At 38.6% G+C, this 17,397-nt stretch overlaps 1 protein-coding gene across 4 annotated transcripts in view; it reads right to left on the minus strand.

Annotated features, from left to right (window-relative positions):
• Positions 1–17,397, minus strand: part of UTRN (utrophin) — a 362,109-nt gene that overhangs the window by 225,765 nt on the left and 118,947 nt on the right. For all 4 annotated transcript variants that reach the window (XM_050973004.1, XM_030235269.2, XM_018916973.3 and 1 more), the window contains 9 exons: positions 16,841–16,928; positions 14,823–15,058; positions 14,392–14,572; positions 11,616–11,761; positions 8,997–9,209; positions 5,043–5,156; positions 4,072–4,227; positions 3,031–3,201; positions 629–808 (listed from right to left, as the gene is read on the minus strand). In XM_050973004.1, coding sequence (XP_050828961.1) covers positions 629–808; positions 3,031–3,201; positions 4,072–4,227; positions 5,043–5,156; positions 8,997–9,209; positions 11,616–11,761; positions 14,392–14,572; positions 14,823–15,058; positions 16,841–16,928 — 1,485 coding nt within the window. The remainder of the gene's footprint in view (positions 1–628; positions 809–3,030; positions 3,202–4,071; positions 4,228–5,042; positions 5,157–8,996; positions 9,210–11,615; positions 11,762–14,391; positions 14,573–14,822; positions 15,059–16,840; positions 16,929–17,397) is intronic.

Below are 17,397 nucleotides of genomic sequence, written 5' to 3' on the forward strand. Positions count from 1 at the left end.
CTAAACACTCCCAGCTGCTTCAGGAGCTCTTCATAGCCCTTGTGCTCCAAACCTTCCAACCAGTTTGGCTGCCCTTCTCAGCACCCCCCCGTCCTCCTTTTAGTGAGAGGCCCAGAACTGGACAATGCACTCAAGGTGTGGCCCCACCAGTGCCAAGTACATACAGAGGGACAATCACTTCCCCAGCCCTGCTGGCCACACTATTTCTAACACATGCCAATATGCCAATCTGAGCCACCAGGGCACACTGCTGGCTCACATTCCCTGGGTGTGTATCAGCATCCTTGTGCCCTTTTTTCATTGGACATCTTCCAGCCATTCTTTCCCCAGGCTGTAGCACTACCTGGAGTTGTTGTGACCCAAGTGCAGCACCTGGTACTTTGGTCTTGTTGAACCTCATACCTTTGGCTTCAGCCCACCAAATCAGCCAGATTCCAGAATGTTCTAGATAGATCAGATTCCTCTCTCCAGATTCCTCTGCAGAGCCTTCCTACACACTAGCAGATCAATACTCCCACACAGCCTGGTGTCATCCACAAATTTGCTAAGGGTAGAATTAATAACCTCATCCAGAACATCAATAAAGGAATTGAGCAGATATTTTTAAGCAGAGAGCTATCATTCTTGCCTCCAAAGTGTGGCATTTCCCCCGGATCCGATTGCAGAGTAGCTGGTAGTTCTCCAGCACAACATTCAACTCAGTTGCCAGGTCTTGACCACTGGATGGCACTTTGGTGGCCAACATCTTGATGTTGTCCTTGAGAATCTTCACCCTCACCTCCTTCTGCAACACATCCTCCTTCGCTCTCTGTCAAAAAAACCATATCACACTATCAACCTTCAATTGCCTCACACTCAGCTACTCACCACTCAAATCAAAGATAAGCAGTTTCACATTGGAGGTCTTGCTGCCAATGTATTTCTTGGGCCTGGACATAGCAAAATACAGCCCTAAATTGCATGGAATTCAGATCATGTTAGCAAGTGTTGAAAGATCCTGATTTATTAAGCATACAGATATATACCATTCATGGTTTGTTCATTAAAAGAAATCTCATTACTCAAACAAAAAAAAAAAATAAGTTCAGTGCTATTACTGTGCTATCATGCAAATACAAAAAAACCAAATTAACCAGAAAAAAGAAAAAATAGACATTTGCTAAAAACAAGTATATCAGGAAGAAAAAGGTAGGGTGAATTTACAGAAATGATGCATCTTAGAGCTCAGTAACTATCTCCCAGACTTATCCAGGAAAGATGATGTAATTACCCAGGACATGTGCAATTACAAAGCTGGAACCTCCCTCACAGCTGTTGGGTGTGCTTGAGGAACACACAAAAGGGATGGCTAGAAGGATTCCTTCAATCTAACTACACTCACAGGAGCCTGGCAACACATTTACAGGATAAATACAATACAAATCCCAACACACAGGTCTGGAGAAACTGTATTGTCACTTGTCAAATTTTGCCTTAGCCAGAACTGAGGAAGAAGGATAGCTGGAAAACAGATCAGGCAGACCAGTCTGAGTCTCCCTGCTGAGAAACAAATACAAGGCTTCAGAAATAGAGACTGCTCCATATCTTTCTTTTCAGGTTTCAGGAACAATTTTATGAAATTGAAATACCTCTGATAAATAAGTCATTGCACTATCTAGTAGAATTTAGCACAATTTTTGACAAGATGTCTTCTAAATGTAAGGCAATAAAAAAATCAGTTAATAGAAGGGCAAAGAAGAGAAAATTTTGGAAATATATTTAATGGCAGGATTTTCAAAAACCACACAGCCTTATCTTAAATTTATTCCTCCTGTCAATAGGAGTTCCACTCTCTGTTCAAATGAGAGCATATGCAAAAATGAGCCAAATCCAGAGAGTGCTTTTCCCCAGTCCTAAAAGTAGTCCCAGGATAATATTGTTACTGCAAATGAAAGGGAATTTTAAGTGCTACAATAAGCTTACAGGCTCACTGACATAACTGTCATAATATACACAATATAATCTGGATTTGACAAAGGTAAATGTGCTAAAAGTCTCACAGATTTGCCAATGAAAAGAAGGCTCTTTCTTTCCTTGGCTTGTGTTCAGCCAGCTGTCAGACTATGTGATCTCAAGTGGCTTCAAAGGACATGAATATATTAAAACTCTTGTTAAGGACTGCTTCAGAAAACCCCTTCAAAAGGGACAATTCAAAACTTCAAATGGCTTCATTAAAGAACTTGTAAGGGAGAATTTTTTTTTTAATTGTCCATCTAGTAACAGTATAGTGGATACTCATTTAAAAATGTACACAAATAAAAACATTTATGAAGATATGACTGAACTCTTAGATTAAAAAGCAGGGAATTATTTACTCTGTACATGTATCCAAGAAAATTATCTCTACAACTGAATATTATAATGAGACAAAAATATCTCCTTCCTCTCCATTTCCTTGGTCACCAGAGTCAAAAATAAGAGAAGCAGGCACCAATATCACTCCCTGATCCTTGTGGATCTCTTCCAACTCATGATATTAAAGAAAAAAAATTTAAAAAATCACTGTTTGCAACAGTTGATGAACACACTATAACCTTACAACACCCCTATTTTAAAGCAATTTTCTAAATGAGGAGTTAGAATAGTTAGGGGACAAGAAACTGAGGTCCAAGGGGTAGAAGCAGAGGAATGTTTTCACAACCACTAATTTAGATAGAAATAAAAGACAACACTATACCTTTCTCAAGTTCTGTCTCTTGCAAAATTTTCCCATATTCCTAATAAGCTATACATAAAAAGCCTGACTCAACAGCTGAGCAAGCTGTTATTTATTATCAACTCCCTATCACTCATGGCCAAAAAGAACATCTGCTTTTATAGTTTATGCTTTAAAAATCAAAAATTCCACAAAGCAAAAATGAAAAATCGCACTAATCTTGTCATGACCTGAGCTCCTTTCCACAAATATAATTCCATAAAAGGTCAACCCCCAAAGCTTTAAGGTTCTGTTTCTCTTTAATCAGGCCTCCACAATGAGCTGGCATTGCTGACCTTCATTTCCTCTACTGCATTCTCTAGCTCTTCAGGGGACTTGTATTCAAAATCTTTCTCCAAATATTCTTCTTCAGCTTGGGTCATCCATTCTTGCATCTCTGCCAAATCCTTCTTCAGATTTACAGCTTTTTCCTGACTTTCAGACAGGCGATTTTTCTGACTAATGATCTAGAATCCAAGGTGGAGAAAGAAATAGCAGCTTTTTTACTTAAATGTCCTTGTACATGCAAAAAACCACAAGTCTTTGTTAAAATATTTTACTACCAAAACATTTTCAGGCCTTTTTAATTAACGGAGCACTTTTACATGTACACACAAACTTATAAACCCTTTTTAACAGATCAACAAAATCTAAAAGTGAAGGAAGGAGAAATATGACCTTTTTTTCCTCCTCCATTGAACATAAACTGGTAACAATCCCTGGAAAAAGTCAGCCAGAATAAAATCCTCTTCTGATTACAAGTATATTAGATATATCACTATACTGAGCAATAAAATACTGTTCAGGCCTCACTTCTTTCCACAACCCAGATGCTCTGGATTCTATATCAAAGCAAAGCTCTCTAACACAGACTTTCATCAGCAATTGCAACAAAATAAATATGCTTCTACTGACAGCAGAAAGCTTCCACCCAAAAGAAACAACCAAATACACCAAATTGGAGTGGTGGTCTATTTATAGCTTTTTAGTTTTCAAAGCTGCTTGGAAACCAATAAAAATTAAACAGGAACAGCATAATATTCCAGTCTTCAGAAACAAGAAAAAAGGTCAGATCTTCCTCCCACTCTCTCCAGAAAGAGCAGCATAAAGCCAAGTGAACAAATTAATTTTTAATTACAAACAATTCCAGAATTTATTTTGCTCCTTCCGGTCAGGTACCAAGAAATGTGTGCATTCAAGATGGGCTTCCCCCACTTTGACAGTGAAACAAGTAAAACATCCTCATCCCACTGTTTCCCTGCCTCACCTCCTCACAATGCCACACACCCAGGCAGCTGCAGCAACAAGCAAGCACTAGCAGCACGGGGAGAACTCACCTGTTTGCTCAGCTTCTCCCACTGAGTCTGGCAGTCTACTAGCCTAGACTTCGTCCAGGTATTTATGCTCGCAATAGGCTGAGCTCTTAAAGCAGCCTCTACTTCTTTCATCTCTTTCAGCGATGGTTCAATTGTCTCCATTTCATTGATAAACATCTGAACACACATCAGAGAAAAGCAATGTTGTTCTTCAGCAAGATATTATATTAATTTATAACAGTGTCAATAATTTTGCGACTTTCAATTATTCCAGAAAAAGTTTTTGGAGCAGATCAATGCTATGATCAGATCAATACCAGACTGCTTAAAATAATCCTTCAGTGACTCAAAATATCAGAACTATGCAACTAAAGAACAAAGTACAGCTTGCCATACACAGCATAAGCATTTTCATATGCCAAATGTCAACATCAAAACAACACAAGTTTGAAGATTATATGCACTGAATATTCTGCTGTTTCTAGTGTACCTCAATTTATATTCTTCTCCTGGAAACAAACATTTGAAGGTACACTGTAATTACTTACTATAAGATGAAATTCTACATAAATGTAATCATTACGTGACACTGACTGGCCAGGAATCCTCCTTGCAAAATTCTAAACTCTAGGACTTTGAGTTATTTGCTTCTTACTTTTACTATGCTTGGACATTTAATGCAGAAGGCACTTTTCACTCACAGATTCAATTCCCAAACCACAAAAAATTGGGAAAAATATATAAGCCTTTTATAGAGGAAATAATGCCAACTTGTAGATAGGTATTTATAACTACAATGAAGACCTTAAAAAAACCACAAAATATTATAGCTGAAAAAAAAGAAACCAATCCAAACGTGTCCTGAAGAAAGATATAACAATTTTTCTGGTGGGCTTAATGTGCTATGAACAGTACTTAATAATACAAACAAAATACTAAAGAAGAGATGCTACTTGTTATTTCAAAAGACTCCTTATAAGAGCAAAACTCACTGTGCACTGGTCAAGTTGCCTTTGAAGTCCTTCAGTATCCCCTTGAACAGCCTTTTCTGTCATTAAGAAGTCTTTCACTCCATCCATCCACTTCTGAACAACTTTAGAGTCAGTCTAAATCAAATAGAGAAAGGAACATTGATACATTGCTGGGATGAAGAATGTTTGGCTGTTCATGTATGGCACTTCAACTTCTAGAAGCTTGCAAAGGGTGTTCTACAAGCTGCTGGAAAAGTCTTAGTTTTGAATCAGACCAACTTTTGTTTAATTTCTGGGTTTGCTTTGTTGGGCTTTTTGGGGGGAAGAGGAGCATCCCAAATTTCTCTGTTCTCAAATTTATATGAATATTAAATTCACAATAGTGATATTCCATCCACCAGAGCATGGTTTAAGTGACACTGAACTGTTCCAGGCTATCTATCACACCGAAGCACAGGAGCATGTAAGAGGGAGAGCATGGTTTCAAGAATTATGTGTGGTTCTATTCACATGAAGGACCTGGCTGAAGGCCACATGACTAAAAACTATGATTAAAAAAAAATGCAAGACTGTTTCCACACTTCTTTGAAAACTGCACTCCAAAGGAAAAGAGAGGGCCCTATAAAAATACATATGTAGAAAAGAGGAGTGGATAATACTAAACATAGTTTTCAGATAGAAACCATGCTGGGAAAGCCATTTGCATAAGCAAGACACACATAAATGGAAAAAAATACAGAGGAACAGAGTAACAACTAAAATGAAAAAAAAACAGCCTAGCTGTTTGAGGCCAATAATACAATACTGTACTCACTAGAGCAACTCTTGGGGAAAAAAATAAACACACACCCCATTTCAGAATTATGTGATCTAACAACTGGCAGTTGCCTTATACCCTGCAATGAGGTAGGAAGGGAAGGAGGGAGGGAAGGAGACAGAAACATTGCCATCTCCTTCCCATGCAGTCGTGGGTGCTCCAAATCATCCTTACAAACAAACCCAACACAAAGAGGGATCTTATTTCCCCTGGTTCAACCAATTTATGTGGCTGACATTTTCTATTAATATAGCTGGATTTTTACTCAACATTTTTGGACTATGTGGTTGGATTTTTTAATAGATGTCATCTAACCTGACACAATCATCATCACAGAACAGCTCATCAGCTTCACCTTCTACTCTGCACGTCACAGAGGAGGAAAGCATACGCTTCATTTTCTTCAAAACCTTAGACTAACAGTGTTTTCAAGATCAACATGTTCAAGATCATTGTTTCTCAAAAAATGTCTGCAATAATGAAAACTCATTAGACTAAGTCCATGTTTATTTTTAGATCAATGCTTCCATTAGAGGTCAAAGTCATGACATTTTCTTCATTCCTTTTCCATTTTGGGGGAATTTCCTGCAGATGATTAGCCTGAAAATCAGTTTCTAAAAAACAGACTATGATGCTTGACAGTGGACCATAGCTTTATGTAAAAAAATATGCATTTATAAAGGCTGCTTTTTGACAAGGCACTATAGCATACAACTAATTTAGCATTTTTACAATAAGCTATTTACATAAATAGCTGAAGGGAGTTAAGTGGGATTACTCAAAGTTAGACACACATTTAAATAACTTGCTGAATCACAAACCACGCCTACAAAGTTTAGTGAAACAAATGTTCCTGCGCTGCACAGGTAAATAATTATCAGTGGTCAAATAACCAGTGTAGGCTGTTGATGTACAAGATTTCACAATTTTTAGACATTAACATCCTCATCATAGAATGGTCTGGGTTGGAATATACTTTAAAGATCATTCAGTTCCAACCCACCAGCCATGGGTAGGGTCATCTTCCACTAGACCCTAACCAAACAGGCCTTGAACACTTCCACAGCTTCTCTGGACAACATTTTCCAGTGTCTCACTGCCCTCACAGTAAAGAATTTCTTCCTAAAATCAAATCTAAACCTATCCTTTTTCAGTTAAGAGCCCATTATCCCTTGTCCTGTCCCCACAAACCCATGGAAAAAGTTATCCTTCATCTCATTAAGGCTCCCTTTAGGCACTGGAATGCTGCTATAAGGTCTCATAAAGCTTCACTTCTTCAGGATCAGTTTTTGACATTTATTCCAGGCAGGAAATGTGATCATTATGTGACACTGAACAAAGATCAAATGTGCTGAATCTTAACTTGTTCACTCCTAGAAAAATCACATGATGTACAGCCATGCAGCAGATTTAAAAGATCTGAGAGTGATACATAATCCAAGACACAGCAAGCCATACATTACTAGCGGTATGATAACAGAATACAAGATAAAGAAAATTTCTTCTAAGAAAAACAAGATGCAAAACTGATAAAATGAGCCTTGTCTACTCCTCCCATGAGTATTACAGTCTCCTAGTAAAACATCACTCCCAGTTCATGTCTCTAATGCATGCACTGTCAGCTTGGGGGAGCCTCTATCACATCACAAATAACAGAAGAACCACCTAAGCAGCAGGACTCACAGGCAGATCTGCCACTGACATGTTCATCAGGCTAACAAGGGTATCTTAGTCATTGTTCACCTGTCTGCTCACTGTTAAAATGAAAATATTTACACTTTCTTTTCAAAAACCTAAACGTGAGGAGTGTTGTTTTGGGAAATGTCAATTTTTAAAGGTGATTTAGGGGGGAAAAAAAAGAAGAAATATTAAAAATAAACTAATACTTGCATGTAGTTGAACATAAACCACATGTCCTCTAAGCACTGACAAACTTTTTTGTTTTCTCCCCATGTAAACTTTTTTCCCTTTTAATAGCCAGGTGCTTCAACTCCTTTTTAGCCAAGGAGATCCTGCCCAGTCATTCTCCAAACTAATCTTGTATTTGGCGTCTGCACCAGGACCATACACCAAGGCTGCCATACAATCTTTCCTGCAGTACAAATTATATCCTGATGTGCCCAGTGTTGTCCACAGCATTTTTATTCAACTTATTCCAGACTATCATTTTTTATTTACACGGTATTAGACTAGAATAATCTCCATAGAGATAAGTACCAAAGAAAAAATCAGGGAATATGACACAACTGTCCATCCACTGACAGCTTTACAAAACACTTAGAAAACACAGGAATTGTGTACTCAAAAATACAGTTCATAAGACAACACAGTGTAAGCCCCATATTTCAACGGATAGCACCAGTAGGTATTTTTTCATTTTCAGTTACTTATTAATTATAATAATGGCTTAATATTAATAAAGCAACTATTTAATAATTGCTTCCATTGTTTCTTCTGCTATAATTTCTTTTCTAGCTTCTGTACTTCTTTTTAAGGCAACAGGAAAGTTTCTAGCATCTTGCTCAGGACATAATTCTGTTCTCAGAACAGTGGCATTTTATATTTTGCAGGATTTCATAGGCATGAGTATATTTTTATAAAATAGGTAGGAGGGCTGAGTAACCTTAATTTTTTAACTGTCCTTCCTGTCATTTCAGAGGCCATGGTTGGAACTGGAAAAGTCACTATACCCAAGCATTTTTCCTTACTCCCTTTTCTAACTTCCTTCTTCATGACTGTTCACTGAAACCTTACTTGAAGGAGCAGGTTTTGTGTAGCAGGCATGGAATTACACTTTAAGACTAGTGGGCATCTGACACCAATCACACTGAAGATCATCAGCCCCTACTGGGATTAACAGCACAGCTGGCATGTCCTTGACCTTAGCATAACCTTTGCTTATGAAAAGAGAAGGACACTAGTTTTAAGTGAAAAGTAGTTCTGTTAGAAGACAAAATAATATCCTGGGCACATTAGAATTCCACTTCTATGCTGCTACAAATATACTATACATGCTTTCAGCCTCTGCCAGACTAGTGGATCATCAAAATTCCACTTCTCAATCAGTTTCATCTGGACTCCTGCAGGAACACAAAGAAAGGTCTATAAAGCAACTGAGTTATGCAAGCCAAAAAAAAAAAAAAAAACTTTCATTTTACCTCAAATATTCTCAACTTGGGCATAATTTCCTCCAGTAGTTTAACATCTTTGGAAATCTTGAGCTTTAACTTGTCCCAGCGTCCCTGCAGATCCTTGAACTCTTGCACGTAGGTGTTTTTTATGTCCGAAGATGCATGTTTCTCCAAAGCCTTTGTTTCTTCAGCAAGTTTATCTACCCTGGGCTTCTGGGCTTCCAGGGTCTCATAAACTGTCTATAACAAAAGGAAAAAAAGCCCCCTTCCAGTATGAGCCATACAATACTACACACTTACATACAAATGCAAGTACATCACAAGTTGTGCAGATGGTGAAGAGTGATACTTGTGCAGACTCAATGAAGAGTGATACTCCAGTTACAGCAGTTATTGCAGCAGAGATGTCCAAACAACCTTTTAAACAGCAAAACCTTCAGCTGCTGTAATGGTGCAGTAGCAGTGACTACAGAAGGGGAAGCAAAGCTTGGCCTCAACATGATGCACAGGCATCTACACCTCTTGTGTTCTGCGCCATACTGGCACTCCAGTCAACAAAGCAATGGCTGTGTAACTGCACTCTCAGAGCAAGCTGCAATGCAGACAGACCAGGACCTCAGTATGTTCATGCCCCCACAAGTTTGTTTTTTAAAAGCACATGCAAGCCGGCTGAGTGTGTTCTTCCAAGTTTTGTAAAGTGAAATATAATTTTTTAGTTGCAAAAAATGCTCTGTATACTCAAGTTTTGAAAACTATTTTCCTAGATGGGACACAGGGAAGATACATTCTGAGTATATTCACTATGACATTGCTGATATAAAGATCCATCTGATTTGAAAGAGCTAATTTACTAATATGGAAAATAACAGCTGAAGGTATAAGCCAAAACATGAGAAATGCTGCCACTTCATTGAACTCGTCATTTTGATTACTGTGCTTCAAATCTGCTTAAGAGAAATTCACAATGAACACAAGAAATGATTATTAATTTAATGGATTTAATTTTCTAGTATATACATTTAATATGCACAAGCAGGATGGTGTGCATACATATTTTGCTGTATTTTTACTATATTTTTTCATGTATTTTTTGCTGTATTATTTTCTTTTTTAAACTGTTGATGTTCTCAAATCTACTTTACATTTATCATGGTTTCTTTTCCTGGAAAATGTAGCCATTCCTCTAAGACGAGTAGAGAGTTAGCAATGAGACTGGGAAGAGGAATGTATGTTTTAGAAAACAAGAGCTTTCTGTGCAGGAGACCATAGATGAAGCACTTATCAGTGCCTGCTACATTGCAGAGCGAGCTGAACAAACCCAAGTCCACAAGCAGCTCCTCATGCACAGTTTGTTCCCCTCTCCTGTCACACTCTAATGTTAAAGCACCTACACTAGCATCCTTTCAGGGTAATTAGTCTCTGAAGAAAACTGGGCAGAGGCAGGAAAAGACAAGCCTCCAAAGGCTAAATGCCATTGCAATTCATGTATATGGACCAGAAAATCTCCACCATGTTTAAACAATACAGAAGAGGAAAACAAAGAATGAAAGCTTGTTTTAATCTCCTAATTCAAAAAAACCCACAAAGCACTAACAACTCTGTTTACTGGACTTCCAAAACTCATTGCTCTGCTAAATAGAGAAGGATACAACAACCTCTCTGCACCCAGCAACCAGAGCTCCTCCAGAGTCACCTGCAGCCTTATTAAGCCACCACACAGGGAAAAATACTTGCTTCTGATTGTGGAAGGTGGTAGAGCAGGCAGGGAAGAATTTGAGTTTTTTCAAATGAACAAAAAAAAGGAGGGGAAGTACTGGAGATGCAGAATTCTCTCCCTGGAGAGAAGTCCATCCCTGCCTCAGTACCTGGTACTTGCAAACCAGCTTTCGTCTATAAATTTTTATCTACTTTATAAGCACAGATTCCCTTTGATAGGCAGTCTGGAGTTCAGAGAAGTAGTTACTCCTTCCAAACACCTGAGCAGGATGGGTTTGTGAACCAGCTGATCCTTAGACAGTTTAAGCCAGCAGACCCCTCACACCTGGATGAATATATTTACCCAGTGCTTGGAGGGGAGGGGGGAAAGCCTGCACACCGCAGTCCCTTCAGAAGGGCAGAGGCACAGTCAGAGGAGGTCACCCTGTCTCAGGGAGGGACAAGGCCTCCCAAGGACAGAATCAGGCCAGGCACAGGCATGACTGTGGTGTGGCTCAGGCAGGCACAGCTCCCAGCTCCTCATTTTCCTTACAACTGCACTCAGCAACAGAGCAGCAGACCCTGGATCAGGTCACCAACCTGATCCAACCCAGCCTCTAGAAGGGGGATGCTCTTGGAGCCCTAACATTTGTTTTGCAGCTCTGAGGTCCTTTTCCCCTGTCTGAGCAGCCCCAGCTCTCAGCCCCATCTCCTGTCACATGCAGCACGAGAAGCTGTGTAGTCTTGCAGGCTCAGGGATACACAGCCCTCACCTGGACATATCCCTCAGCAGCCTGATAACTCAGCAAGCCACCTCCAAAAGTGGGCTCCACACTCACATCCCTGACACCCCTGTGAGCAGTGTTAGCTACCCCACTGAAAGCAAGGCAGGAGAACAGAGGCTGACAGCAGTGGGGTAACCTCCTTACTCAGTGCACAGGGGAGAGTTACCTTTGCCTGCTGTAGGGCGCTCTCCACCTTGCTGGGCTCACTGAGGCCACTGGCAATGCAGAGCTGCTTCCCCCCCAGCTCGCTCAGCGTGTCCTTCAGCTGCTGCAGGGACTCCACGTACTCCCGGCTCGGCTGCCTTTCTGCTTCTGGGACCATGCACAAGAGGAATGGAACAAAATACAAAGTAAGGAAATGCACTGGAACCCAAATCACAGGAGATATGAACACAATTAACTTTCCAAGAGCTAAAAAACTCTTCAACAGATAGCACTGTTTTTCCTCTAAAAATACTAAATATATAACATACAAGTATATAGAATATAATAATAAATAGGCAATTACAACCTTCCAAAAAAATTTACAAACTCAATCCCATTTTCAGAAATTCTTTTTATAAACTTAAGCACTTAAATTTGTTTGGGTGGGTGGGGTGATAGAGTCGGTAGTATTTAAATTATATGTTACACCAAGAATAATCCATAGTATTTAAAATATATAAACCACCCAAGTTTAGTATTTTGCATTTTTAAGCTTTAAACATATCTACTATTTATCTACAAATACACACACACTGATATCTACTATATATAGAATATATAGATTGGCAAATATAATAGCCATACATTACATATTAAATTAAAAATACATCTATACATAGGAATTATGTAAGCTAGTATTTATAAATGTGTGTGTGCATACATATATAAAAAACACATTAGCGTGGGTTTGTGTTTTGCTTGCATTTTTTCATCTTTTTAATATATTTACCCCCACAAATATATAAAAATAGCAACTTTCAGCCTGTTGCCAAAACAGAGGCACCATCTAGGAAGAGTTAAAAGGGAATTAAAGTTTGGATGGAATATCTGCTTGCCATCTTCAACCACATCTCAAAATTTTTTCAGTCCAGCCCCGTGTGGAAACCCAGGCAGGAGGCAGCACCTCACTGGCATTTCAGAATGAAAATAACCAATTGGAATAACTGCAGCAAACAGGATTTTGCCTGTAAGTCCTGTACTGTGGTATGCACATTCTCTGGCCCTGGATTCCTAAGCAATTTTGTTTCTGCCCCATGTGAAAATTAATCCAAGTCTTGTTCTGACTCACCAGGCAGCTTTTCAACAGCTTACTGTCAGAACTGTCCTACCTTTTAAAAACATGAGTCAACATTTTTGAGAGAATCAGAGTCATCCAGCTCTCTTTTCTCAAAAAGTCAGCTCAATTTAAAGAGGGGGGAAAATAATTAATAAGAAGCATATAGGTGCACTGTCACCAAATGACAGAAAATCCTGAAGGAGAAGAAAATAGTTAAAGTAGTTTCACAGTGACAAAAATATTGAGTCAATTCCCATCTAAAAAATGTCCATAGAGTTGGGAGTGAGTAGCTCTCCAAGGGGGAATTTCCAGAGGCTCAAAGAAGAGTCATATGAGGAGCTGACCTTCTGTCAGTCAAAGCCTGCCAAGTTCACAAATGCCTAAGTCACACCACCAGTTGTTTCCACCAGTAACATAGCTCTGGAAGTTTTTACCTTGCAGCAATTCAACTACGCTGTAAATAAACAGCTAAAACCCTGAACTAACATTTCCCTCTTTGTCAGCAATATACCTTCTCAGCAGGTTGTCTCATTCAAAAGACACACAAACACAAATGTATTGTGTTAGAATATACACGGTGTTTCTACCAAGCAATAACTGGTTCAAGCTGATCAATAACACCTCAAGTGATGCGTGACACAAAAAAAAAAGTATTTTTGTCACATGATATATAGTTACCAAAATACAAATACCAATAAAATTACTCACAAGTACAAGAACTCAAAACAGCTATAAAATAATAACCAGTCACAGTAAGTACAAAAACATCCCCTTGTAATTTGAACATGGCTGACAGATACTTCATTCATACAGTTTTCTGCATGGATATAATTGAAGCATGCAGGCCTGGTGCAACACATTGTATAGATGGCCTAACAATTTAGTGATTAAGCCTCTTTTTACTACATAAAGAATAGAGTGTAAATGCTCATCCATTTGGAGCTGTTAATAAAACACTTCCTAAAATTACTCTTAAACAAAAACTAAGTAAAAAAAAAAAAAAAAATCTCTTACAAGTTTGTGCTGTTGCTATTCAGCTGTAAAGTATTACCAGAACTACATATTTCATGCACTACATTTAAAATTCTTTAAAAACCAGTATGACTGGTTTGAATGCTCATAATGAAATTTAAAATGCAACAACAACCCAAGCAGAAACTGCCTGAAAAGCAAGCCAGATTCCAAATCACTTCAAAGATGAAATTTCCAAAAGGAATTATGTATGACTAATGTGCTCAAAGCTATGAAAAAAAAAAAAATTTCACATGTGCACTTTCATTTTACAAGGTTCTCCTAATATTCTACTTTTCATTTCTAGAATTTCATTACAGATTATTTCTGTAAGTGCCAGAGAGAGACAGATTTCTGAGATATATTATCCACCTTAAATATGTCTTGCTAAGTAGTTAAGTGAGGTTTCAGGAATGTTGCATCCTTGCATAATTGTTTTAAACACCATGGAATGATAGATTCTTGAATTGAGCACAGAGGAGGCCACATTCTTTCAGGTGAATAAAGTAATTTTGTCAGTTTGGCTCAAAGCCTAGCATAAACACTAGAAAAACTCTACCAGAATTCCATGAGTTTTCAGTCAGCTCAAAACAAACAAACGAAAAAAAATCAAAATACAAGTAAGCAGGAGGCTTCATGCTAATATACATATTTATGTTTATTTATTTACCTTTTTTCAGCTGTTGGTGACGTTCCTCGAGTTTCTGACGAGTCAATTTGAAGTGATCAAGAAAACCACTCAAGTTCTCCTGAATGAAATCTGGAGGCATGGGCTGAGAGGTGAGTGTCTTGCAGGTGGCTTTCAGATGTTCCAGCTGTGGACTCAGGCTTACAAGATGAGTTAACTCCTGCTGTAAAAGAAAAACCAAAACCAAAGTTCACACTTACCCTGTAAACACAAAGATTTTAGTACACTGCTGCAGCACAGCTCATCCACATTACTAGGGTGACAACACTAAAGTACTTTTGTGACAGATTCTAAAATCTTCCAGTCAAGTCAGGTGCACCCTGCATAGCCTCAGACAATAGGCCAAGCTCAACTGGGGCATCCTGTGCTTCTAACAGCTTGCATTCAAAATCAGCAAGTTTGGCCAGACTTACCTGACATAAATCTTTCAGGACTGCTGAGGACTGGGATGCTGGAGAAGAGGCTTTTTTAAGCCAGTCATCCTTCTCAATTAAAGTCTTCTCAAGCTCATTCATTTCCTTTAAATAAGCATTTATATCTTCCTGGTACTTTATCTTTCTGGCCACTTCCTCCAGGTTTTGAACCACATCTTTCCACCCTGACAAAATTTTCTCCATCACAGATTTTATATCCACTGTAGGAAGTCCTTCTACAAAGATTAGACAAATTACTGTTATATTAACTGCAACACATTTTCCTTAACAGTCATTTAGCCTTTTCTCTCTTCAAATACAAGTGCACTTTCACATCAATATACAAAACACTGTGATCTCAAGTCCTATATCTATAAATCTATTCTTATTACTAGCACCACTTCAGCTTTATATTTCTAGTAAAATGTAAAGTGACATTTTGAAGAAAGACACAGAGAGGGATTTTTTTGCTGAACCACTCTAGCACAAGTAGAGCCCAAAGCTCCAAAGCTCTGGTCAGAGCAGCCAGCCAGCTTCTACAAGAGCACTTGATGACCCTGCTCCACAGATGTCCCTGTGCTCACACGTTGGCCATAGGCTTTGTCACACCAACACCACAGCAGCTGCAGCCACAGGGGAAGAGCCTGCACACAAAGACCAGCCACTGCCCTTACGGCACAGCCTGTACCTGCCCCAGGATAGAAATGGATGTAGGCACAAATGTGCCAGTGCTGTGCATTATTCCACACAGGTGTAGCTGGGTCTAGGTCTGGAAAAAGGCTGCGAGCCTGAGCTGAACAGAACATACTATCAGACCCTAACAAAACCAGGGGCTGTAGATTGGTTATTTTCTAAAGATCCCAACCTTTAAGATGACAATCAATTAGAAAGAAAATTGTTGACCTTACTCTTTGCTGATACACAGCAGCTTTTCAACTATGCATTTCTTGTTATGGTTTACACATGCTGGTTTCATACCATGACCTATCATATCACAGCTAAATGGGTTTGTAAAAGAAAGAGGAAGGGAGGATTATGTTCTGTTCAGGTTTGAAAGCAAGCAACATCTAAAAATTTTTAAAAACCAAACTCCAGGTCAGATCAGTGGCTTTCAGCCATCAGCTTCAGGGCAATGACACCCACTGAAAAAAGCTTCAGCTGCAGTAGGCAAGGAGGGCAGGAGTGGACATGCTTAGTAAATAGGGCATATGAGCAGAGCATTGGACTGCAAAAAATTCTGATTGCTGAGAAATCCAATGGAATTCAACATTTTCCAAAAGGGATGCTGGTCATTATGTAGGACAGTGATACCATCCACTCTCCTGTCTGAATGCTACCCGTGATGACAACTTCACCAGAAGTCAAGTGCATAGCAGATCTAAAAGATTGCCTCTAGATGACATGAACATCTCTTATAGAGATCTCATTCCACTGATGGAATTTTTTCAATATGAAACAAGATTTTGGCAAGGCTTAAAGATTCAACTTTCATTGTTGTCAATTATAAGATCCCATGGATAAGGGTTTTAACTAGCAACCAGTCATTTTCCCAATCATATAGACTTCTCTCTTGCCTTTGAGCCATAGATTGTGACTGCATCATTAAAAACACAGTTTTTTACAAAAATAGATAAAAATATGAAAAAAGAGATAGATACACATGTATCAAGTTTAAATTTGGCTTAAAAACTTTCACTTCTCTATAGGAGCAGTTTTAAAACTTTTACTTAAAATCAAATCACTTCCTTGAAAGCATGTAACTAGCATTGTTACTGAAAGAGAAATAATTTTTTAAAATATCCCTTAAAAGACTGCAAAGGAACACATGCACATAAATGAATAATATTGCTTTTCTAAAAGGCTTAATTAAAAAAATCACATAACTAACTAGTAACAGTAACAATGACCAATGAAGGAAAGAAAATGGAGGGAGAAGGAAGGAGAAAAGTACTTCAGTATTATTTCCCAGCATCTTAACTGAATAAATCACAAAAGAGAAAAATCTCCAAGCTGCTTACCCTTTCCCATTTGATCCAAAAGAATGTGTCCACTTCGTTTCAGTTCATCTAACATCTGGCTTTTTTCAGCTCTTTCCTTTTCAATCACCTTCAAAGCGAATCCCAAAAGAATATAGTGGCAGCAAGGGTTATTTTACTTGACTTCCCTCTTTCAACCAGTAATATCTATGTTCCCACTACTACCCAAAACACATCATTTTCTTAAATATACCACCTTCTGAGCTGCGTGTTAGTTCTGCTTGTGCAGAAAACAAATGCAAAAGGAATCACCTCCCACAAGTAGCAGGCATGTGAGAGATTAGTACTACAGCACCAGGAATAAAATATTGTTTAATGGCTTGATGATCCCACAGTATGAAATAAGATATTGGGAAAACAGTTAAAACAAGACACTGTGGTCAAAAATTAAGCTGTAATTCTCTAATGTGAACCAACGGAGAAAAGAGTTTCTTCTTAATAGCCCCTTCATTTCTACAGTTTCTACTGTGATTTCCAGAAGGGACCAACAGACCTGATCTCTAGAAGTCCAAACAGCAAGAACTATAGCACATCAGTAA

This window comes from Serinus canaria, chromosome 3 (assembly GCF_022539315.1).
Source record: "Serinus canaria isolate serCan28SL12 chromosome 3, serCan2020, whole genome shotgun sequence".
Classification (NCBI taxonomy): domain Eukaryota; kingdom Metazoa; phylum Chordata; class Aves; order Passeriformes; family Fringillidae; genus Serinus; species Serinus canaria.